The 24,945-nt window shown below is 44.6% G+C and overlaps 3 protein-coding genes across 4 annotated transcripts; 2 read left to right on the top strand and 1 right to left on the bottom strand.

The window, feature by feature from the left end:
- Nucleotides 1-6,907: 6,907 nt before the first annotated feature.
- psmc6 (proteasome 26S subunit, ATPase 6) lies at nt 6,908-14,225 on the top strand. 2 transcript variants are annotated; one of them, XM_080530609.1, is made up of 14 exons: nt 6,908-6,997; nt 7,945-8,024; nt 8,217-8,256; nt 8,335-8,387; nt 8,496-8,563; nt 9,125-9,239; nt 9,361-9,448; nt 9,545-9,606; nt 9,833-9,956; nt 10,112-10,173; nt 10,338-10,458; nt 10,575-10,655; nt 10,976-11,047; nt 13,732-14,225. In XM_080530609.1, the coding sequence occupies exons 1-14, from the start codon at nt 6,913-6,915 to the stop codon at nt 13,848-13,850; spliced, it is 1,170 nt and encodes a 389-aa protein (XP_080386735.1). In that variant the 5' UTR covers nt 6,908-6,912; the 3' UTR covers nt 13,851-14,225. The 2 variants fall into 2 exon arrangements, with proteins under 2 accessions (XP_080386735.1, XP_080386736.1); XM_080530610.1 differs by lacking the exons at nt 6,908-6,997; nt 7,945-8,024; nt 8,217-8,256; nt 8,335-8,387; nt 8,496-8,563 and adding an exon at nt 8,958-8,977 and having other exon boundaries at nt 13,732-14,224.
- A 185-nt stretch (nt 14,226-14,410) lies between these two features.
- On the bottom strand, nt 14,411-17,385 carry cgrrf1 (cell growth regulator with ring finger domain 1). Its single transcript, XM_080530627.1, has 6 exons — nt 17,189-17,385; nt 16,455-16,591; nt 16,045-16,222; nt 15,650-15,797; nt 15,366-15,473; nt 14,411-15,151 (listed from the first exon to the last, which is right to left on the bottom strand). The coding sequence occupies exons 1-6, from the start codon at nt 17,290-17,292 to the stop codon at nt 14,780-14,782; spliced, it is 1,047 nt and encodes a 348-aa protein (XP_080386753.1). The 5' UTR covers nt 17,293-17,385; the 3' UTR covers nt 14,411-14,779.
- A 410-nt stretch (nt 17,386-17,795) lies between these two features.
- Nucleotides 17,796-24,350, top strand: ddhd1b (DDHD domain containing 1b). The gene is made up of 13 exons (XM_080534893.1): nt 17,796-18,594; nt 18,860-19,036; nt 19,457-19,585; nt 19,921-20,068; nt 20,250-20,359; nt 20,471-20,577; nt 20,684-20,940; nt 21,839-21,914; nt 22,031-22,180; nt 22,300-22,364; nt 22,575-22,753; nt 23,573-23,815; nt 24,029-24,350. Exons 1-13 carry the CDS (start codon nt 17,817-17,819, stop codon nt 24,208-24,210), a joined length of 2,601 nt encoding a protein of 866 aa, XP_080391019.1. The 5' UTR covers nt 17,796-17,816; the 3' UTR covers nt 24,211-24,350.
- The last annotated feature ends 595 nt before the right edge of the window (nt 24,351-24,945 follow it).

Below are 24,945 nucleotides of genomic sequence, written 5' to 3'. Positions count from 1 at the left end.
ACTTCTGCAAATCTTCTAATAAAATGTTTCAATCAATCAATCAAAACGCGGGCTCGTTCGCCAGACAGCACCAAGGTTCAGAGGTTTTCGAAAGCGAACCGGCACGGTTCTTTGCCGGTGTGAAAGCCCTAACAATGGTCCCCATGAAAACCCGGAATGGAACAGAAAACACAATTTTTAGTGAGAACATTGATAGAAAACAATACCAGGAGCTTTTATTTTGAAAGCAAATGGTTTTATCTTAATTGTCAGAAAAATATGTAAGAAACTGATGTGACTGATGTGGATCTTGAGATGGAACAATGGCAGTGGCAACCAGAATTCGTTCAAAGAACTACACTGAGTTGGAAAAGACGCTACTAAAACAAATTGCATCAAACCATCCAATCATTGAAAGTAAAAACCATACTGCTGCTACCGAGCAAAAGAAGAAGAGTAGTTGGATTGCAATTAGCAGTGAATTTAATGCAAATGAACAAGTAACAAAACGAACAGTACAGCAACTTCAGGTGAGATCTTCATTCATCTCTTCATGAGATTATCAGCATTTCACTTCTTATTTGCTGCTTTTTTTGGCCTCGGCTCACCTGTAAAAGAGATGCAAATCTCAGTGTGACTTCTCTGGATAAATAAAGGTTAAATTAAAAAAATAATCATATTTGTGTAAGATAATTCATATTGAATGACATCTGCTTTTATAGACTCTCTGGAAGAACATCAAACTGACTTTAAAAAAACAGAGTGCAGAAGCCAGAAGAGAGCGATTCACTGCTGGTGGCGGACCACCAAAAGATCACCAAACTGATGAATTCAGTGATGTGCTTTCTGGAATGATAGAGCACCAGCTCTGTGAAAGGAGGGAGGAGGGATTGATTAAGAGACATGAAATATGTCTGAATATTTATGAATATTTGTGACTGAAAACATTGAATATGAATGAATTAATGAATATGTAAACGAACGAACGAATGAATACGTAAACAGATACGGCCAGCACTAATGTTGTTGGGGGGGTTTTCAACATAAAAGGACATGAACTAGAGTGATTGTTATTTATACTCAATATACCTTCACTCAATTTCCATTATGATGTTTCACAAAGCTTTATCATACTGTGTCAACTTCAAGTTCCTAATTATCATATGTTGCAACTTTGAGACTTGTTGATAGTCACACCTTGTTCAAGAATAAACAATTTAACAAAGAAAACAAGCTTCCTTGGTTTCATATTTGTTCACCTATAGCCTACATTGTGAAGGAATGCCCCACAACAATAGAGCAATGAATGAGATAATTGCTGCACTATAGCTAGTAGTAGTAGCATAATTGTTGCACAATGCTCATCCTCGCCGTAGATTTTTTTTTGTGATCAATTTTTTATTTTTATTTGATGTACAAACACACAAAGGACAATGACAAAACAATTACCAAAATACACAACATTCATACCTGCATACATTCCCCCTACCCACCCTCCCACACCAAGGTCTTACTCCGCCCAAAAACCCTCAAGAAGGATTTAAACCAGCTCAACATAAATGCCACCAAATAAAGTAAATAAACATAATAGGATAAACATAAAACATTAAATACTATAATATTCAAATATCAATACCCACACCATTACAATTATTAATAGTAGCCTATTTAAGATTATTATAATAGTATTTTAGTACTATAATGTTATAAACATAATGAATGGCCTTTGAAAGAAGAGAATAAAGAAAGGAAAATGGAAGAGAAGGAAAAAGAGAAAAATAAATAAAATAAAATAAATATCATACTAGTGGAATAACCATAAGTTATGCATATCACCTCTGCATACATTCTATAAAGGAAGTCCATAAACTAATATTATTTTCTTGAGCGCCATGCATGCTGGCCACGGACCTTTCTAGTTTGGCTAGATCTAACACAGTGTTTAACCAATGCTGATAGGACAAGTCATGGGGGTCTTTCCACCTCTGAGCTACCAGTTTTTTGGCGGCTGTGAGGCCTACCAGAAGCCAGCGTTGGTGCATCATTGATACATTTAAACTGGTAAAATCATTCAGTAGTAGAATTATTGGGGAGCAGGGGATAGAGGACCCAAGAAACTCAGACATCTTATTGATGGCCATACCCCAGAATGATTTAACACCAGGGCAATCCCACACCCTATGGATGAAAGTTCCTGTTGTGTGAGCATAACTGACAGTTTGGCGAGGGTGTTAATTTCATCAAAAAAAGTTTGCGGGGTGTACAGTATAGCCTGTGTGCAAAGTTATAGTGAATCATCTGATGATTGGGGTTGCGAGATGCTAAGTTGATCTTAGTCCAAACCGTAGTCCAATTGATTGTAGATGGTGAGATAGAAAGGTCATGGCTCCAACGCAAGTTAATTTGTAGAGGGATATCTGCACATTTGATCATAAGTGTGTAAAGGTTAGAGACTAAGGCTGTGGTAGGTTTACCAACAAACATTTTGTGGATGGGATGTACCTTCAAGTCTTCTCCCCAGGGGACTCCGTATGCCCGTAGGGCACTGCGGAGCTGGAGGTAGAAAAAGAAAGAGGTGCCAGGTAAATTAAAGTGAGATTGCAGGTCTTGAAATGATCTAAATTCATTACCTACAGTGATGTCAGATAGGGTGTAAACCCCTTTTCCACTCCACTGAGGGAAGGAAATGGGGCGACCTCCTGAGCAAATGGCAAAGTTATTAAATAACGGAATGTAAGGATGGAACTTCAGATGAATGTTGGCCTGCATTTCTACAGTTCTCCATGTGGCGACAAGATGAGAGATTAAAGGGCCAAACTTGGATTTACAGGTTTTGAGAGGAATGTTAGAATAGATAATAATAATAATAATAATAATAATAATAATAATAATAATAATACCAGATAACATCCAGATAACATCCTGAAGCCTATGTGGGCTCACCAACTTCTCCTCCAGAGATCGCCAGGCTACTTGTGCATCTGGGTTGAGCCAGGTGTGAAGAGCACGAAGGGTTGTTGACCAAAAATAAAACTGGAAATTAGGCAATCCAAGACCACCAGAGGATGTGTGTTTCTGCAGAGTGGACATTTTCATCCGTGGGCGTTTCCCTTTCCAGACATACCTGGAGACCAATTTATGTAATTTGTCCCAGTGTCCAGCAGGTGGAGCCAAGGGGAGCATAGCACTACAGAAGTTAACCCGGGGCAAGATGTTCATCTTAATAATGGAAACTCTAGATCGGAAAGAGTTGGGAATAGATGACCAGCGCTCCAGATCCGTCTCCACTTGTTTCAAGGTAGAGTTATAATTATAAGGTATTGTAGTTTGTAGTGATGGATAGATTGATAAACCTAGATATTTGAAATGGTCAACCACTGGCAGGGGCGGACTGGGATCAAAAAACAGCCCTGGCATTTGCGACACAACAGCCCTATTTCCAAACCCAACACGCAACACGGATTGTTAACATATAAAGCTTGAGATAACCAGACTGACTAGAATCCAATGTAGACATTTGGAACACATAACACACGCAACTGACACACACTACAATCGCTGATGAATTCAGAGTGCCGACAACAATCCACAGTGACTGACTTAACCTGAACTGTGGCATCTATCTTAGCCAAAAGGACCTTGAGGTCCAGTTAAGCCTAATAGCTTACGTTAATATAGACTCGGTGTAGCTAAATGAAGCTGCTCTGACACGGAATACAATAACGTTAGCAAAAAAAAGCTACAGTTACATGAACCATCACATGTATGAGCCTAAACAATACACCAGCCACAGTGCATATTACATTTAGCTTCACCAAAGCAGAAAAAGAGCACTGCACAGCCACAGTGTAATAAATGTGTTTTACCTTCATGTAATTAGCAGACTACTAAGTAGTTTGTTTTTCTCTACAACCCTGTCAATCATTCTCTCCCTCGTCGTCTCCCTCTACCACAAGTTCAATGTTAGTCCTAGTGCTAGTTGAGGAGTGTTGCTGGCACCTGCTTGCTTCGCAAACAGATTTCGTTCTTATATTCTATTCTTCTTCTTCTACTCGAGTTATCTAGCTTTGCGTAGCAACGAGTTGATCATGAGAAAATTCGTTAGGCCCTGGGCATACGCGCAGATCTGCACGGACGGCCCGGGCTGATATAAAATGTTTTGGGTCGCGGTCTGCTGAAATAAGTTATTTTCAATGAAAATCACCAGAGACAAAATTACAAATATGTTATTCATTTATTTTTTATATAATACATTCTGAGCGGCCCAGAGTCTCGCGGCCCTCCTGGCATTTGCCAGGCTTGCCCGATGGCCAGTCCGCCACTGACCACTGGGATATCTGATGGTAGTGATGCCTGCCTTGAGGCCTCATTGATGGGAAGGAAAGCCGACTTGGACCAGTTAATTTTATAACCGGAAATGCTCCCATACTGGTGAAAAATAGATAAAAGATGTGGGGTTGAATTTACGGCATCACCAAGATAGAGTAGAATGTCGTCACAATAAAGTGAGATATAATGATCCGTGCTATGGGCAGTTATCGGAATGTGGGGTGACTGACGCACAGCCTGGGCTAAAGGCTCCAAAGATAAAGTGAACAAAAGTGGAGAAAAAACGCAGCCTTGGCGCGAGGAGCGTCCGACAGGAAATAAAGAGGAACACACATTCCCAGTCATAACCATAGCTGAAGGAGAGGAATAAAGGGTCTTTATCATGTTGGTGAAATTTGTCCCGAAACCCATAAGCTGGAGAACAGACCATAGGTAGTGCCACTCCAGACGGTCAAAAGCTTTCTCTGCATCCAGAGAAAGGACCGCACAGGGAGTAGCATTATCAGCAGAAGCATCAATGATGTGCAAGAGCCTGCGTACATTATCTGAGGATAATCTGGATTTCATGAATCCGGTTTGATCCGGATGTATAAGTTTGTTCATGAATGGCTCCAGTCTAAGTGCCAACACTTTTGCAAACACTTTTATGCCTGCATTCAAGAGTGACAAAGCACGGTAATTTGCGCACTCAGTTGGATCTTTGCCTTTTTTGTGAAGCAATGTTATAGTAGCGGTGTTAACATCTCTGGAAAAGGCTCCACTAAACATATTAGTGGAGGCTGGTGACTTCCAGAATTGAGGAGGCCAATTTTTTTTCCGCTTGCTCGCTTCACTCGCGATGGAATGTTCCCTGTTCTTCTTATCTGTCTTTGTTAAAAATTATTAATTTGTGTTTGGCGGTACTGAAGGGATTGGGACACTCTCAGGATGGTGGATGAAGCAGCTTTTATTGCCTGCACAATGGGTCATCAAATAAACAAAACAATTGGCATGAATCTCTGGTCCGCCTGCAGCAGCTATTGTCCCTTCTGCTCAGGCTCACAACATTCACCACAACATACTACATACAATCAATGACATGTCAAAAGCACTCAAACACTATGTCAATCAGACACACAACATACAATTCAGAACAATACTTCATCCATTTCTAATATTTATCCTGCAGAACAGCACTCATACACGCGTGTGGCGGAAAAAGGTACTACACGGAGGCCAGGCCTCCTGTGCCCACCCATTTTCAGTGATTTGGCCAATCACATATTGCCATGAAAAAAATTGCATTACATTGACTTCTATGAGAAACCACTTTCCGACAGGAGGCCTGGCCTCCGTGTAGTACCTTTTTCCGCCACACGTGTGTATGAGTAATAGAAACGGATAGGGATTCTGGCCTGTAGGTGCTTTACAATTGCAATATTGGGTTTTAGCCATGGAAAAGATTTATGAACAAAACGGAAATAATATTAATAAATAATATTAATATAAAAACATTTAAAATATGTTTTTTGTTAAATAAATAAAAAATAAAAAATATAATTATTGCTTTTTTAAATCTCTCTCTCTTCTCTCAAATTATTGGGGAGGCCAGGCCTCCTCCACCTCTATGGAGGAGCCTCCACTGGTTTGCATACATTTGCCACATTACTTTTTTATCCTAAAAAATATATAGCTCAGTCCGCTCAGTTTTTATGATAAAAAAAGTAACGTGGCAAATGTAGACCAGTCACTCTTCATGGACACACAGCTGGGTACAGGTGAGGCTGGTCTCTCCTGCTGGACCCTGAATTACAAGGTGAAGTTGTGCTTTTAATTGTGCCATATATATGAGCTGAGCTCTTACAGCCAGTTACACGGGAGTGTGGCATTGTGAAGGACAGAGTGTTAATTAACCTTTTTTGTTTCATTCAGGGGATCCCCATTACCATGGAGGGTATACACTGGGGATTGTTCCAAAGTAGGAGAATGCTTTGTGCAGACGCTCATCATCCAGGTCATCATCCAGGTTCTTCAGATACAGATTGACACCCTGGTTGAGAGAAACCCTGTTTAGTTATGTTTTTCATACCTCAAATACATCAACAATAACTATGTATAATATCAACTTCTCTGTTAGTATCAGAGAACTGAGAACTGGAGGCCACAAACCTGGTATCTGGTCATACGCTCATGCTTCATGTGTTCAAACCCTTCAGCACAGTCTTGCGCTCTCCTCTCTTCTGGGCATGGCCCACACCCACCCCCTATTGATCTTCTTACCATTCATGTCATGAACGGCCTTCTGGGCATCCTCATGCGTTTCGAAGCTAACAACGATTTATACGTGTTTTAAAGCAAGCTCTGTCCCTTTTCACCAATTGTATAATAATTATATTTATAGTAGGCTAATTATAATTGTAGTAGCCTATAATAACAGTTTAATAATGGGGCTAGACTGTATTTATGACTGTATTACTTTGAACCTATTTTAATAGCATGTTAATACAATGTTGCATATACCAATACCGTACTTATCTTTACTGAAACTACTCACATTGGTTACAATAATATTGTTTATATAAATAATCTGACGTCACTACTGTTCCCATAATCCAGTGCAGCATCATGGCGGACACCAGAGAGAAGGGGCTGCAAGACTACAGGAAAAAGTTACTTGAACATAAAGAAATTGATGGACGTCTGAAAGAGTGTAAGTAATTAAATGTTTATATTCGAAGTCGTCGACATGTTAGAGGAGCAGCCAGAGGGATGAATATCAGGACCAAACGGGAAACACAGACAGGTTTCTTGGTCGTTGGCTAGCAGCATGCTAAGTCGCTTTGTCATGCAGCAGAACGGCCGTAGAGATCAATGGTCCTGACAACCGGCTAACGTAGCTGGCTAGGCTAGGGTACTATCACATCAACAGTCTGTTATTGATGACCCTAACTATCACATCAACAGTCTGTTATTGATCACCCTAACTATCACATCAACAGTCTGTTATTGATAACCCTAACTATCACATCAACAGTCTGTTATTGATAACCCTAACTATCACATCTACACAGTCTGTTATTGATAACCCTAACTATCACATCAGTCTGTTATTGATGACCCTAACTATCACATCAGTCTGTTATTGATGACCCTAACTATCACATCAACACAGTCTGTTATTGATAACCCTAACTATCACATCAGTCTGTTATTGATAACCCTAACTATCACACCAACACAGTCTGTTATTGATGACCCTAACTATCACATCAGTCTTTTATTGATGACCCTAACTATCACATCAACACAGTCTGTTATTGATGACCCTAACTATCACATCAGTCTGTTATTGATAACCCTAACTATCACATCTACACAGTCTGTTATTGATAACCCTAACTATCACATCAACACAGTCTGTTATTGATAACCCTAACTATCACATCAACACAGTCTGTTATTGATAACCCTTAGATCAACACAATTTGTTATTGATCAACTTTGTGAGTTATTTGCCTCCAATCATGTTTTTGCTATTAAGCTTTCCAATCAGCAGTGACAGTTGATAGCATATTTGATTTCTATTAATTACATATTTCTTATTGTTTTAAAAAAGCTAGCCTTGATAAAGCAACAACTCTGATTCCTCCTCTCTAGTGCGGGAGCAGCTCAAAGAACAGACAAAGCAGTATGAAAAATCTGAGAATGACCTGAAGGCCCTACAGAGTGTTGGTCAGGTAATATTGATTAATACAAGATGTAGGTCTAATGGACAATGTTCCAATGTAGCCCTGCCTGTAAATGTTTCCCTTCAGTCCTTCATGGCTAATTGCAATGATGTGGTGAATAGAAACGTACATATTAATTTGCATATAGGTATTAAGAAACAACTGCTGACATGTTTACTGTGACTTTCTGTTTTTATTTAGATTGTTGGTGAAGTACTGAAACAACTGACAGAGGAGAAATGTAAGTTGTATTATAATTGACTGGAACAACCTGTATGTTATGTAATGACATGCTCATTTTTCCTACCTCTCGTCCCAGTCATTGTCAAGGCAACCAATGGACCTCGCTATGTTGTTGGCTGTCGCAGACAGGTGAGTCCTGAGCCTCCATCTTGCCCTCAACACTATATACACTTCTGGGTCTCTATCTGAGTTATTTTTCTATGACTGACATTGAGCTCCTGTGTGTGTGATTGACAGTTGGACAAATCACAGCTCAAACCTGGAACCAGAGTGGCGCTGGACATGACCACCCTCACCATTATGAGGTAGGCAGCCTGACCTTAACCCTAACCCTAACCTTAACCCTAACCCTAGACATGACCACCCTCACCATTATGAGGTAGGCAGCCTGACCTTAACCCTAACCCTAACCTTAACCCTAACCCTAGACATGACCACCCTCACCATTATGAGGTAGGCAGCCTGACCTTAACCCTAACCCTAACCATGACCCTAACCCTAGACATGACCACCCTCACCCTTATGAGGTAGGCAGCCTGACCTTAACCCTAACCCTAGACATGACCACCCTCACTATTATGAGGTAGGCAGCCTGACCTTAACCCTAACCCTAACCTTAACCCTAACCCTAGACATGACCACCCTCACCATTATGAGGTAGACAACCTAACCTTAACCCTAACCCTAACCCTAGACATGACCACCCTCACCATTATGAGGTAGGCAGCAGCCTAACCCTAACCCTTCCTGTCTCTTCTGTTGACATCAGTTGTGCTTCCTTCAGTTGTCAGTGTGTCCTCTGTTTCAGATGTATGTATCATTGTCCTGAAGCTGGTTGTGTGTGTGTGTGTGTGTGTGTCCGCCAGGTACCTACCCAGGGAGGTAGACCCTCTGGTATACAACATGTCCCATGAAGACCCCGGCAGTGTCTCGTACTCAGAGATCGGAGGCTTGTCCGAACAGATTCGTGAGCTGAGAGAGGTACGTTCAAAACAGTTTTTTTGTTCATACAGATTTATGTTGGAGGTTTATGTTACATGAGTTCAGAGGTTGAGAGATGGTTGTTGAATGACTCATGTCATTTCCTCATGTTTTGCGTCAGGTGATTGAGCTGCCCCTGACCAACCCTGAACTCTTCCTGAGGGTGGGGATCATCCCCCCCAAGGGTTGTCTTCTCTACGGCCCTCCAGGTGAGTCAGCAGCCAGACTTCAGCAGTAGAACTCAATCTTCATGTGTGAGACTAAACATGACAGTTTATTGATTTGTCTCCAATTTTTCCCATTAGGCACAGGGAAGACCCTTCTGGCCAGAGCTGTGGCCAGTCAGCTAGACTGCAACTTCCTCAAGGTGAGTCGCTCACTTCTTTTGTTTTCTTTAGTTTCTTTAGAGTTTGGTCTGTGGACTCTGAAACAGATGGTTGTCGGCTGTGACACTGCTTCCTGTCTTGTTTGTGACACTGCTTCCTGTCTTGTTTGTGACACTGCTTCCTGTCTTGTTTGTGACACTGCTTCCTGTCTTGTCTGTGACACTGCTTCCTGTCTTGTCTATGACGCTGCTTCCTGTCTTGTTCCAGGTTGTGTCCAGCTCTATAGTGGATAAGTACATAGGGGAGAGTGCCAGGTTGATCAGAGAAATGTTCAACTACGCCAGGGACCATCAGCCGTGCATCATCTTCATGGACGAGATTGACGCCATCGGTGAGTCTGCTGGGCCCTGATACTCCTCTCTGCTCGACCAGGGAAACCGTCTCACATCACTCAGCGCTGCTGCCTTTCAGGCCTTTCATGGGGCTTCATGACTTTCATGGGACTTTCTGAATGTGTTGTAAGTTTGCCTCACGCTTTGCTTTAAGGTGGCCGTCGCTTCTCTGAGGGGACATCAGCAGACAGAGAGATCCAGAGGACACTGATGGAGGTAACATCTCTGACTGTTCAGCACCAGGAACTGCATGGGGGTGTTGAAGAGCCCGGCATGTTTAATGAAGGATTTACTGGAAGGTGTTTAGCTTCATTAGGCTCCATGGCAGATGATCCTTCCCTGAGCGACCTGCTGACTAATCTGTCTCTCTGGTCCCTCAGCTGTTGAACCAGATGGACGGCTTCGACACCCTGCACAGAGTGAAGATGATCATGGCCACCAACCGACCAGACACCCTGGACCCTGCCCTGCTGCGGCCTGGCAGGCTGGACCGCAAGATCCGTACGTTCTCTCTCTACTTCCCTCCTCATCGTTCTCCTGTTTCTGTCACATCCAAGCAGTAACAAACCTGACGTCTATGAATGGATGAACCTTGACGGTCCTCTCTCCTGTTTCAGACATCGAGCTGCCCAACGAACAGGCGCGTCTGGATATCCTGAAGATCCACGCTGGCCCCATCACCAAACACGGAGAGATAGGTCAGTGTATAGGGTTAGGGTTAGAGATAGATCAGTGTGGACTTGTAATGGAGGCAGCTGCCAGATCCATGTGTGTGATATTGTAGTAGATGTAAAAAAACGTAATTCTTCCTTCCTCTATCATTTTGACTGCCAATGATCCCTGGCCTGAGCAGAGATTACTTTTTCTTGCGATGACTGATGGATAGATGATTCACTTACTAGGACAAATGTATTTGTTGTAAGTCGCTTTGGATAAAGGTGTCTGCTAAATGCCAAAAATTAAAAAATGTGTCACATGCTGCTCCTTGTAACAGGTGTTGTTGCCTCTGTCTTTTCAGACTATGAAGCGATTGTGAAGCTTTCAGACGGTTTCAATGGAGCTGATTTGAGAAACGTGTGCACTGAAGCAGGTAACTGTTCCCTCTGGGACCATAAATACAACAATGTATGCACTCACTGTACTGTAAGTGTCTAAATGGCATATACACTCACTGAACACTTAGGAACACCTAGTAAAAGTAAGTAAAATGTATTTATAGAGCACCTTTCGCAGACCAAGGGTCACAAAGTGCTTTACATAACAAGGAAAAAACACAGTAAAACATAATACAAGAGTGAAAGCCACAGCAGGTTAAAACAGGCAAAACAAGTGAAAATAAAAACAAGTAACAGACAACAGGTGTACAACAGCATCAACAAGACACAGGAAGACAAGCCCTTGGGGCTATCCAAAAGCCTGTATAAACAAAACAGTCTTTAGCTGTTTTTTAAAAACCTCGACCGAGCCAGCTGATCTAAGATCCAAGGGCAGAGAATTCCAAAGCCTGGGGGCCACGGTTTGGAATGCTCTATCACCCTTGGTCTGGCACGGGGGACAACCAGCAAACCCTGGTCAGAGGACCTGAGAGACCTACTGGGGCTGTAAGGACACAGTAGGTCACAGATGTAAGCAGGTGCCTGATCATGGAGGGCTCTGAAAGTGATGACCAGAATTTTGAAATTAATTCTATATTAATTCTATTAATTCTTCACCTGTACACCTTTTCATTCATTCAGGTGGTATAATGGTGTGAGGAATGTTTTCTTGGCACTCTTTGGGCCCGTTAATACTAATCAGTCATGGCTTGAATGCCACAGCCTATTTGAGTATTGTTGCTGACCTTGTGACTCCCTTCATGGCCACAATGTACCCATCTTCTAATGGCTACTTCCAGCATGATAATGCACCATGTCACAAAGCTAAAGTCATCTCAAACTGGTTTCATGAACATGACAATGAGTTCAGTGTTCTTCAGTGGCCTTCCCAGTCACCGGATCTGAATCCAATAGAACACCTTTGGGATGTGCTAGAACGGGAGATTCACTGCTTGAAAGTGCACCTGAAAAATCTGCAGAAATGGTGTGATGTCATCATGGACCAGAATCTCAAAGGAATGTTTCCAACATTTTGTGGAATCAATACTACAAAGAATTGAGACTGTTTTGAGAGCAAAGGGAGGCCCCTACCCAGTATTAGTATACTGTTCCTAATAACGTGTTCTGTGAGTGTATATGCAAGAACACATAATCGTTGATGTGAACCTGACCTGATGTTCAGGTAGTCTGAAGTATCGTGTGTGTCTGTCTGTCTGTCTGTCTGTCTGCCAGGTAGGGCTGCAACAACGAATCGATTAAATCGATAATAATCGATAACGAAATTCGTTGGCGACGAATGCCATTATCGATTCGTCGTTTTTAAAAAAAAAAAATTATTTTTTATTTTTTCCCGGGTTTTGTTTCCATAACAAACCTACTTCCTGTTGACGCACGCCACGCTGTCTTGCGGCCGGTGTAGGCATCGCGAATCATAGCGAATCATAGCGCTACCTATGGCCGGAAAGGGCAGAACCTATGACCGGAACCGGAAAAGTGGGAAAATCCGGTACCTACACCGGAGCGGCGGATACATTTAAATCATGCTACTCAAAAGCCTTGAGAGTGAAGCTGTCTGCTGTCTGCTGTCAGGACATGCTAGTGAGTTAGCTAGCAGGGTTAGCTCGCTGCTGCTGCTAGCTGACTGTCACTACGCTGCTCGTCCAGCTGTAGTCTGCGTAGCTGTGCTGAGAACCAGAGCACTAACTATGTTTCTATAGAGGAGGGTTACACTAACTATGTTTCTATAGAGGAGGGTTACACTAACTATGTTTCTATAGAGGAGGGTTACACTAACTATGTTTCTATAGAGGAGGGTTACAGCTAACTTCCTATTGTTTTATTATATAAGTCCTGCTGGGCTCAGCCCTTCCATGGTCTCCTGCTCTCCATGCAAATGCGTTAGTGTGAGTTCTGGCGAAGCGTCAGCTAAATGACTGTAATGTAATGCGATAGCCAGTGAGTGTTTGCTCGCATTCATGAATTCAATATTGCATGACAAGTGTATTTAGCTAGCTGGCTAACGTACAGTGGTAGAGCAGAGGTGATAAGCTAAAGGCTAGCTAGTGGTAGCCTACCAAGCTACCCGTGAGTTAGAGTGAGGCACTGACTGTAGCCTAGCCTATTGTATGGAGTGAGAGGACACATTGCATTGTTTTGGAGCATATCTGTTATATAAAAACATTAGTGTCTTGTCTGTAGCCTATATTGCACTTTGGGTTACTGACCTTTACATTAAGCAAAGTTATTACCTAAAACAATGCATGTATTGAGCTAGAGTTCAACTACTTTATTGAAACAATCTACCGCCATAGTCCATGGCCTGTTGTTAAACCTATTTGATGTAGCAAAGCCTTTTTTATTTATATTATTTTTTATTAATACTTATTCATGTTGCACATGTATATGTATAGGCCTGGCTGATTTAGAAAACATAAAATACAATTTGCAAAATAAATCTTTTTTAATAAAAAAAAAAAAAAAAAAACTTTTTTCCAAATCTTTCCCCCCGTGTTTTTTGGTAATCGATTAGTCGGAAAAATAATCGGCAGATTAATCGATGATCAAAATAATCGTTAGTTGCAGCGTAGTCTGAAGTGTTGTGTCTGTCTACTAGGTATGTTCAGGTGTTGTGTGTGTGTGTGTCTACAGGTATGTTCAAGTGTTCTGTGTGTGTCTACAGGTATGTTTGCCATCCGTGCTGACCATGAGTACGTCACTCAAGAGGACTTCATGAAAGCTGTGCGCAAGGTGGCAGATTCAAAGAAGCTGGAATCCAAGCTTGACTACAAGCCTTTATAATACTTATATCTATATATCTATACTTCTGTGTAAATGAAAAAGATTTGATGGAGGGTTTGCTGTTGCTGTGTTAAGAGACCACCACCGGGAAGTCTTTTTTGCTATGTTGTTTTTGTATTATGCCGAAAACGTCTCTTCCTTTATTTGGGGGAAAAAAAAACATTATATATCTTGGGTCTGTTCATAATAGAATATAATTTCTATACAATGTTGCCAAGAAGTGACCTCAGACTATTATACATACATTAATTCATATGTCCCTGTGCCTAGTTTTTTAGTCTGGAAAATTCTGTCACTAAGATTAGTATATTAAAAACAGTCCATATTCTCCCTATTGGACTACCTGTAAAGAAGTGCAAAGGAAATATGGCACATTAAAAACGTAATAAATTAAAACTGTTTATTGTGTTTTTTTATACAGTGCCCCTGCACAGTAATGCTGCAATGTTTGTTTTCAGTCTTGTCAGAGCAATACTTGGAAATAAAAGAAACATTGGCTCCCTAACCCTCTAGAACACTAAATGAGACTTCAAGACTAAATGAAGAACACATACAGATTTTTATAAAACAGGAGAAATAAAGTTCAAGTTGATGACCTAACCCTAACCCTGACCCCTATTCATCCTGATAATAAATACCTTTCTATACAGTATAAAGACAATACATATCTTTCCTCTACATTAGACGTTGTAAAGGTTATATTCTCTCATACCTACATTGTTTCAAAGCTCAGCTCAGTGAATAATTTCCCTCTATAAACTCATTAACATAATAAAATATGTGGTTGTAATGTTCACATACCCTTTAAAAAGTCGGGAATGTAAAATATATCCCTTCAATGATAAACATTTTGATTCCCTTGAAATAATACTGTTTGTATTGAGTAACATTCCTTCCATGGAAATACTAATAACATTGACATTCTACGATCATTCCTCCTCTTCCTCCTCCTCCTCCTCCACAGCGGGCTTCTGGGACAGAGCGAAGGACTCAGAGACGAAGGCCCTGCATATGGGGCAGTGTTGGAAGCGGGACACACAGCCGTCACACACGCAGGCGTGTCTACAGGGCAGCAGGACGCGGTTGACCGCTGCGTTCTGACACACCACACAGTCTTTGCCTTTTCCCTCTGACCAGTCCTCCTCCTCCCCCCCTCCTCCCTCCTCCTCCTCCCCCCCTGGCCCCTGCTCCGTCTCGCTGCTGGGGGGTTCACTGTCCTCCTGTGGTTCTGGTGCCTCTGCGCTGGGGGCCGGGTCAGTCACCCCAAAACCCTCCCCGCTCTCTGCTGACATAAAGAGTGGCTGGGGAAAAACCACACAACAGAATAACATGATGTTTCTGGACGTCAGGAGGTCAGTCTGAGCCCGTATGAGCCCCTCTCTGTACAGTGAACACAATGATGCATCATTATTACTGGGACGTGTTAAGTTAATGCATGATGTACTTCGGCATATACATCGGCATATAACGCTACCCAATGAAGACTGATTTGATTATAATTTCATTGCACATTACCTTTAACTCATACATGTTCCCTTGCGCTGTGAGAAGATACTGAAACAGGATCCGTGCAGACAAGTTGTATTTGTCATCAGGAACGTGAACCACAGTGACACTAGCCACCTGGAAGACAAACAACGAAAGATTGTTGAGAATATGGCACCGTCTAACCATGCCATCTTACTTCCCCTCACACCTTAGTTAGGGATATTACTAATCCATTACAGGATTACATGTACTAAAGTGCCTGGATATCAGATTAAATGGATAATGCTGCAAATGTCGTCTGACTGACTGACAATGTTATACGTGTCCCTGGCCTCAGCCTCGGCCAATGTGAGCAGGGCCACTAGGGGGTAGCGTTCCCGTGGCAACAGCCCGAAATTGGTAATGCCGAGATCAGCTGGCATCTCAGTGAGACGCTCCTCTCTGTCCTCGTCTCCGATTCTGAAGTTCTGGGTTAAGGTGTGAAAACAAACATAACTGAAACATCATCCATAGTGAAACATAGCTGCTGATATGTCCTCTCCTCTGTCACAGTGTCACAGCCAACATGACATGTTGCATACATTGATGAAACCTGTCAGAAACTTAATACAAGCAAGGGCCTTTCACATTGGAATATCACATCTACTAATACAGCTACCTACAAAGACACAGAACAAGCTTATCTTATCATTTAGTAAAAAGATACTGGAAGCGCTGGCAGTGGTGGTACTGCAGATGCAGAGCCTCCTGGAAGCGTTGCGGTGTGCTGAGCCTGGGGCCGTGTTGGTGGGCCCGCAGCGCCCCCTGCAGGGCGTGAACACCACAGCCCCAAAAACAGCTGAGGACGCACGGCTCCAAGCAACCCGGCTGAAGAGACACACCACCTAGAATAATACAATGTTACCATGTTATAGAGTGATCTTCCTTCATTAAAACATATACAATGTTTGAAAGATCATCAGTCCCTAATGTACATTTCCTGTAGCAGGGGAATTGATGTAATTATAATACTGGTACATATTGTTCCTTGTTAACCGTTAACACAAACTGCACTGTACGTCACAAAATAACTTGTGTCTGACAACAACCCCTGGACCTGAGTGTGTTAATGCTCACCAGTCACAGAGGCAGCCCCGGAGCCTATGTCCAGAGCAAAGGGGTTGGTCACCTGAACCATCCTCTTCTCCGGGACAGGTGAGACAGACTCCGTCTCATCAGAACTGCGTAGAATGACTGGGACATCAAACCCAAACCTGAGGCGAAGAGGAACACAACAGCCAGTAGTCAGTCACTTCCGTTATTCCACATACATTTTTATTTAACGATGACTAAAAGACTGTTGTGTTGTACTTTACAAATACTTAGGCCTATAGGTCGCCAGAAAAAAAATTTAGTCAGTGTAGAACATGTTTATATAATTCGTTTTTTCATCAGCATAATGTATTGCTTCATGTTATTCGTTTCACAACACAGTCCTAAAGCTTATTGGGCTTCAAGTGAAGTCGTTTTCATACAGAATTATTTGAGGCAAAATGTGTTCTTTTGTTACAATGTCACTTTGTTTCAGTGTTCGCGGGTGTCGCGTCTGGCGGCGCGTGGATGTGTCAGATACTGGAACCCCATGACGCGCGCGCTGTCAAACTGCGCCTCTGACCTTTATTGCAATAATAAGCGCAGACATAGCTTTTCTGCTAGTATAATGTAAAAAAACCAATGTAATATTTTATCACTGCCTGAGAAATAGAGGCAATTTACACTCGGGTAAGCTAGTTATTTGGTCAACTGGAGTCGAACACACATAAACAGTTCATTCAATGCAATGTTGTTGTCAACAGCGATGAGGAACCTACCAGCCGAGGACCATGGCGGCGGTGACAACGAAACATAAGGATATAACAGTAATGTAAAACACGGGTGAATATTCATACAACATGACTAGGAACACGGCAGCCATTTCTAAGCGTGTCTATAAGTAAACACGGTAATATAAACCCTATTATGATGAAACCTGCTGGTAACACAACATTCGTGATCTTCCATCACAAGCACTTCCGTCTTTCAACTACGGTGGCCCGGTCACACATCTCCCTGATCCGCATTATTTACGCCTTTGGGAGGAGCAGCACGTAGTGTACCGTGTAGCGTGTTCTTTAGTAAGCAAACCACAGATTAGGCATGCGAATAGAAAAGGGTGAACAGGTAGATCTATCGGCAGGATACAAAATTGGTCGCTGAAAATATTTATGAGTAATTATAAGAAGTCCCATGCTCGGCAGTTCTGCGGAAGCGTGGACAGGATCGCCGTACAGATGGTGGCAACAGCGGTGAATAAGGACCCGTTAGTCCTGGACCCATGACAGCCGACCGATAGCCCCTGGACCCATGACAGCCCGATAGCAGGTAAACAAGAAGAGAAGAGGAAGGTTTAGAAACACACTCCTTTTTTACATTGGGGCAATATTATTTTTTTGTCAAGTCATGAGCAATTTTAAGGACAGTCCGAACAGCCGCCAGCAGAGCGTGGACAACAATTCTGTCAGCAGTAATGACTGGGACATGGCAAACGATGTCTTTGTGTCCTGCTACGAGGACCCGATCGGTGAGACCATCCACGGGGGGATGGACGCGGTCCAGTCCGGCATGGACAGACACCTGCCGATGCTGCGAGGCGGTCACCGCTTATCTCAGGACGGCATGATATTGGGCCTAGTGGAAGAAGCTTATTCGGGCTATCACCCTCACCCCGACTCGGGAACATCGTACCTGGACATCACCAGCGACCTGAACTACACCGAAAGCGATGGAAATGTCACCACGAAGAAGCGGAACCGCTCCAACAGCTCCCGGCACCGCGGCGAGGTGGTCACCGAGCTGGGCCCGGAGGAGGTGCGCTGGTTCTACAAAGAGGACAAGAGGACATGGAAGCCATTTGTTGGACACGACTCTTTGAAAATTGAAGTGATTTACCGCAGATTATGTGAAGTAAGCCCCGACAAGGTCAAACGCAGGGGCCCCTCCGAGGGAGAGGACACCGGGGGTTCGGCCACAGGGTCCGAGATCCAACCGGAGGTGATTGAGGGAGCCGTTCAGACAGAGACACTGACAGCGGAACAGGGCAGTGAAGGGGACGGGGCATCAGGGATGGATGACAGTCATCTGGATTCCCGAAGGACCAACGTTGAGGCTGTGTGTGTAAGAGGGGGTCTCTATGAAGTGGATGTGAAAGAGAAAGAATGCTACCCGGTGTACTGGAACCGTGAGTCTTTTTAATACTTACATGATTTTAACCTCTTATCCTGCGGTTTGTCTTGTCAGCAGATAGCCGAACTGATAACAAGCTGATAGTCACCAAGTTAAGAAATGTAAATGTGGCCTTTATAATTGTTTAAAAATATATATGACTGATATATATATATATATATATATATATATATATATATATATATATATATATATAACTGATAAGCCTACTCCTATAATGTTGGACCAACGTGGACCACAAACGAAGCCTCTTCCCACAGAGCAGGACCGCATCCCTGTGATGAGGGGACAGTGGTTCATAGACGGCACCTGGCTGCCCCTGGAGGAGGACGAGAGTGACCTCATCGAACTGGAGCATCTGGCCCGCTTCAGGGGACAACAGATGAGGGACACCTATGAGACAGAGGTGGTGACCACCACCGTGGACAGCAAGGATGGTAGGGTGGACGGAACTGTGTGTCTGTGTGTGCGTGTGCGTGTGTGTGTGTGTGTGTGTGTGTGTGTGTGTGGGATGTGGGAGTGTCCAACCAATAGCATTTAGGGCTGCAAGGTCACAAAGCAGATCAGGTGACCTCCATTGTGCTGACATCAGCTGAACCAGGGGGGACATTCATAAGCTCACCTGACTGAACCAGGGGGACATTCATAAGCTCACCTGAGAGAGAATACACACACAAACATGCTCACACACTCACCTCATGTCTCTTATACAAGGAATAGAATACCCTAGACACACACACACACACACACACACACACACACACACACACACACACACACATACACACACAAAGCCACTGGAGACGTTCATTCATTAACTAAACACAACAGGTCTGTTAATTAACACTCTCTTTCAGCCCTCGTCAGTCTGAAACTAAGCCGCAGCCACGTGGACTGGCACAGCGTGGACGAGGTGTACCTCTACAGCGACTGCACCACCTCCAAGATCGCACGCAGCGTCACACAGAAACTAGGATTCTCCAAAGGTTTGTAAAATCCTTCTTTCTCCTATATGAAACAGCAGTCTGCTGTGAGATACATGTTCAAATAATGACGTGTTCCTGTCCTGTACAAGAGTGAGTGAGCTGTTGTGGCCTGGGGTGGTCCAGTGGTCTAGCACCACGGTCTACAGTGCACACTTATGCCCATGTTGGCATGGGTTCGAATCCGGCCCATGCCCTGCTTGCTGACATGCCCTTCTTCTCCTTACTCTACTCATCTGTCCAATAAAATAAAACATTTAGTGGGGCTGCCCCACACAGAAAAAAATCACTTGAAAAGAAAAGAAGAGTGAGCTGTCATGGCGTTTTGTTCTCCTCAGCCTCCAGCAGCGGGACGCGTCTCCACCGGGGGTACGTGGAGGAGGCTGCCCCAGAGGACACGCCGCCCGAAACAACCCACATCGTGTTTGTGGTGCACGGGATTGGCCAGAAGATGGACCAGGGACGCATCATCAGGAACACAAGCATGTGGGTCACACCGTCACATGGTCACACAGTCACATGGTCACACAGTCACGTGACTCTAATGTCTCTAAAGTGGGGATGTCAGATGAGTTTGTGTTGGTGTCGAAGCCGAAGCATTTTTTTTCTTGACTTTCAATGCAATTGAAATGTCTGTGTTGGTCTGTGTCTTTGTCTTTCTCTGTAGGATGAGAGATGCAGCTCGAAAGATGGAGGAGAAGCATTTTTCGGACCGTTCCACTGAGCATGTCGAGTTCCTGCCTGTGGAGTGGAGGTCCAAACTGGCTCTGGATGGAGGTAGGACCATGGCTGTAGACTGAGAAATGTACCTTTCCAATTGGATTGGATGTTCCTGAGTTGGTGTCTTCTTGTTGTTGATGACATGGGATGTGTGTGTGATGGTTGTAGACACGGTGGACTCCATCACACCAGACAAGGTGAGAGGACTAAGAGACATGCTGAACAGCAGCGCCATGGATATCATGTACTACTCCAGCCCTCTGTACAGAGACGAGGTGAGACTTTAGATCTCTCACTCTCACTCTTTCTCTCTTTCTCTCTCTCTCTCTCGCTCTCACTCACACACACACAAATGTTTGTGATGCGTGTTTGTTTGTGTAGATCACCAAAGGTCTGACGCTGGAGTTGAACCGTCTCTACACGCTCTTCTGCAAGCGGAACCCTGAGTTTGAGGAGAGCGGGAAGGTGTCCATCGTCAGCCACTCCCTGGGCTGCGTCATCACCTTCGACATCATGACAGGCTGGGACCCGGTGCACTTTGTCCACCCAGACGCCCCAGAGCCAGAGGAGCCCAAAGCCAGCTGGTCGACCTACGAGGAGAACCACTTACAAGAGCAGCTACGCCTCACACGCCTCAGGTACTCAACACGCCTCAGGTACTCAACACGCCTCAACACGCCTCAGGTACTCAACACGCCTCAACACGCCTCAGGTACTCAACACGCCTCAACACGCCTCAGGTACTCAGCACACCTCAACATGCCTCAGGTACTCAACACACCTCAACACACCTCAGGTACTCAACACACCTCAACATGCCTCAGGTACTCAGCACACCTCAACATGCCTCAGGTACTCAACACACCTCAACACACCTCAGGTACTCAACACACCTCAACATGCCTCAGGTACTCAACACACCTCAACATGCCTCAGGTACTCAGCACACCTCAACACGCCTCAGGTACTCAACACACCTCAACACGCCTCAGGTACTCAACACACCTCAGGTACTCAACACACCTCAACACGCCTCAGGTACTCAACACACCTCAACATGCCTCAGGTACTCAACACACCTCAACACGCCTCAGGTACTCAACACACCTCAGGTACTCAACACTCCTCAGGTACTCAACACTCCTCAGGTACTTAACACGCCTCAGGTACTTAACACGCCTCAGGTACTCAACACGCCTCAGGTACTTAACACGCCTCAGGTACTCAACACGCCTCAGGTACTTAACACGCCTCAGGTACTCAACACCCCTCAGGTACAGGTCAAGTTTTATTGTTACGTTCCATTACACATGTGTAAGACAGTAAAACTCTTAGGCTTCGGTTCCTGACATTAAGACAGTGAGACAATTGGACAAGTAATACGTTGTGGGAGACAAATAAGACAGATAAGATGGGATACAATTAGCTGTACAAATAGTAAAATAAACAAATAGTTCCGACTGTCATTTGGTAAATATGTTGAATTTACATCATTTTGTTGTGTGTAATATCTCTGTTTTGCATGAACACTTGCAGGTTGAGGGACTTGGAAGATCAGTTTCAGGGTTTGCAAACCTCTTCATCTGTGGCTGCGCCAGCCCTGAAGTTTAAGGTGATGTTGACAGATTCTCTCCTCCATCCTGTCTTGATTGTGGTGACATTTAGACTGGTCAAGACTTAACCCCTCTGCTCTCCTTCTACTGTTCCTCTGCCGTTCATCTGTTCTAGGTGGAGAATTTCTTCTGCATGGGTAATCCCCTGGCTGTGTTCTTGGCCCTGCGAGGGATCAGACCTGGGAACAACGCCACCCAGGACCACATCTTACCCAAGTCCATCTGCCAACGTCTCTTCAACATCTTTCACCCTACTGACCCAGTGGTGAGTCAACCAGCAGCAAACAGCAGCCTACAGGGCCGTCATTAATAATGTCACAATTAACTCCCTCATGATGCCTGTGGCTGTATTTACAGGCGGTTACTGTCTTACTGTATTTACAGGCATACCGACTGGAGCCTCTCATCTTAAAGCACTACAGTAACATTTCACCTGTCCAAATAAACTGGTAAGTAGTCCTTACGTTCAGCCAGGTGATAACGTGTGTCTAACCTGCCTGTGGACTGCAGGTATAACACCACCAGCGAGGTGATAACACCACCAGCCAGGTGATAACACCACCAGCCAGGTGATAACGTGTGTCTAACCTGGCTATGGACCGCAGGTATAACACCACCAGCCCTGTATGTGTGTCTAACCCTAACCCTGTGTGCTGCAGGTATAACACCACCAGCCCCACCCCCTACGACCTGATCCGTCCCACGCTGCTGAACCCACTGAAGGAGAGTGCCTCCGTGTCGGACACAGAGAGCATCCCCTCCCCCTGCACCTCCCCCCCCCAGGCCCGCAGGCACTACGGAGAGTCCATCACCAACCTGGGCAAGGCCAGCTTCGCGGGTGAGGGGAGAAGGGATGGAAGATTGGCAAAGGGCAGAGGGGGATACAGTAAGAGAGAGAGAGAGAGAGAGAGAGAGAGAGAGAGAGAGAGAGAGAGAGAGAGAGAGAGAGAGAGAGAGAGAGAGAGAGAGAGAGAGAGAGAGAGAGAGAGAGAGAGAGAGAGAGAGAGAGAGAGAGAGAGAGAGAGAGAGAGAGAGAGAGAGAGAGAGAGAGAGAGAGAGAGAGAGAGAGAGAGAGAGAGAGAGAGAGAGAGAGAGAGAGAGAGAGAGAGAGAGAGAGAGAGAGAGAGAGAGAGAGAGAGAGAGAGAGAGAGAGAGATACTTTGCTGGACTCGTCATTGTATTATCTGGTCTTTGGACTTTGACTGTTTGGTGTGATGTGGACTGTGTCATGTTTTTGAATGAAGGGTGTGTATATAGGTGTCATTTTTGCTGAAATTGCCTTATTTCGTGGCGTTGTGTTATAGAATGGAATGAGTACGTGTCTGAGGAAAGACCTCGGACTGAAACAGAAGTAGCTTGCATAGCTGATGTATCAGCAAGCCAAGCACTGCATAGCAAGCAGACCCTAAACAAATCAATACAGAGTAATTACGCCCTGTCTCCTGGACTGACAACACAGGGCCCATGAGCTCTCTGTTTCCTTAACGCAGAAATATATCTGACTAAAGTGCATTTCACAGTAATAAGGCTGCATTCTAAGGCAATTGGCAATTATGTACATAGTTCTCGTGAGATGTCTGTACATTGAGCTCTTACAAGGGTGATTCTATATGCATGGTGGCGGTCTGCGTTCTAGTCTCTCTGTATTTTTCCCTAGGTGCGGCCAGTATCGGCAAGGGCATAGGAGGGATTTTCTTTTCCCGCTTCTCGCGCTCCAGCGGTCAGGTTAGCGGCTTGGAGGAGGAGCCTTCGGACTCGGAGGGTGGGGCGTCTGAGGTAGAGAACGCCCTGTCAGGAGAGGAGGGGGGGTCTACAGAGGGAGAGGAGAAGGAGGAGGATAGGAGGGAGGTGGAGCCCACCATGTCTCAGTCCACCTCTGCTATCTTGGACAACACCTCATGTAAGTACAGTCTCTCCAGTCCAAACCTCAGAACATGTCCATGCCTCACACTGCTTTTCTAAACAGGGAATGAACTGCTACTGAAACCTTTTTGTCTTTGAGGCAAGCTTCCCCATTGCCTTTACTGTCTTTGTGTTTTCCCCCCATTATGGACGGCTAGTATCTACAGTGTGTGTGTGAGCTTTGTTGTCATCCTTTGTCTTTGTGTTACAGTGGAGTTGGAGAGGCGCATTGACTTTGAGCTGCGGGAGGGCCTGGTGGAGAGCCGCTATTGGTCGGCAGTGACCTCTCACACGGCCTATTGGTGCTCGCACGACATCGCCCTCTTCCTGCTCACCTTCATGTACAGACAGGAAGACACCTCTGTGCCCCCGGAGGACAACCCTGAGTCCTAGCTACACACACACACACACACACACACATACACACACACACACACACTCTTATCCCCACCCTATTTCACTCAACACATTTCACTGGCTTCCGGTTTACACAGCACACTCTCCATGACCTTAGCAACCACCAGACCTTAGCAACCACCAGACCTTAGTAACGAGACCTTAGTAACAGACCTTAGTAACCACCAGACCTTAGTAATAGACCTTAGTAACCACCAGACCTTAGTAACCACCAGACCTTAGTAATAGACCTTAGTAACCACCAGACCTTAGTAACCACCGGACCCAGACCGTAGTAACCAGACCCAGACCCAGCAGCATTAAGAGAACCACTCTTCAGACACGTGGTGCTCATCTCATCAGACACTGTTCCCATACCGCTGCCTCCCCCGCCCCCCCCCCCACCTCCCCTGCCCCCCCCCGGTCCTGAGAATGACTGTTCCTCTTATGACCCCAGTGACCCCAGTGTTGACCACCCACCATCCCCCCTGCGCTGTATTGGCTGTGCTGACTGGTCCTGTGACCCTAAATGATGACTGTGTTTCTATGACCATGACCATGCCTCTATCTATGATCAAGCCTCTGTCAACCACCAGGACACCCCTGGACCTGTAGCCATGGCTACGGCCTCCCCTCTCTCAGCATGGAGCCTAACCCTAACCCATACTCATTACAATGTCTTGCCTTGTAAGAGAGGAACATCTGAATGCATTCATAAACAATCTGATGCCT

This window comes from Nansenia antarctica, assembly GCF_963989245.1.
Source record: "Nansenia antarctica genome assembly, chromosome: 1".
In the NCBI taxonomy this organism is placed as follows: Eukaryota; Metazoa; Chordata; class Actinopteri; order Argentiniformes; family Microstomatidae; genus Nansenia; species Nansenia antarctica.
The sequence above is the reverse complement of the archived record's forward strand: the minus strand, read 5'-3'. Positions and strand labels throughout refer to the sequence as shown.

Coding starts and splice junctions, on each gene's coding strand:
- psmc6 (XM_080530609.1), top strand. CDS start 6,913: ATGGCGGACACCAGAGAGAAGGGGCTGCAAGACTACAGGAAAAAGTTA. Junction 6,998..7,944: donor TGATGGACGTCTGAAAGAGT/GTAAGTAATTAA, acceptor CCTCCTCTCTAG/TGCGGGAGCAGCTCAAAGAA. Junction 9,240..9,360: donor AGATTCGTGAGCTGAGAGAG/GTACGTTCAAAA, acceptor GTTTTGCGTCAG/GTGATTGAGCTGCCCCTGAC.
- ddhd1b (XM_080534893.1), top strand. CDS start 17,817: ATGAGCAATTTTAAGGACAGTCCGAACAGCCGCCAGCAGAGCGTGGAC. Junction 22,181..22,299: donor TTCACCCTACTGACCCAGTG/GTGAGTCAACCA, acceptor CTGTATTTACAG/GCATACCGACTGGAGCCTCT. Junction 23,816..24,028: donor TATCTTGGACAACACCTCAT/GTAAGTACAGTC, acceptor TTTGTGTTACAG/TGGAGTTGGAGAGGCGCATT.
- cgrrf1 (XM_080530627.1), bottom strand. CDS start 17,292: ATGGCTGCCGTGTTCCTAGTCATGTTGTATGAATATTCACCCGTGTTT. Junction 15,798..16,044: donor CACCACTGCCAGCGCTTCCA/GTATCTTTTTAC, acceptor CCAGAACTTCAG/AATCGGAGACGAGGACAGAG. Junction 15,152..15,365: donor GGAACATGTATGAGTTAAAG/GTAATGTGCAAT, acceptor GTTTTTCCCCAG/CCACTCTTTATGTCAGCAGA.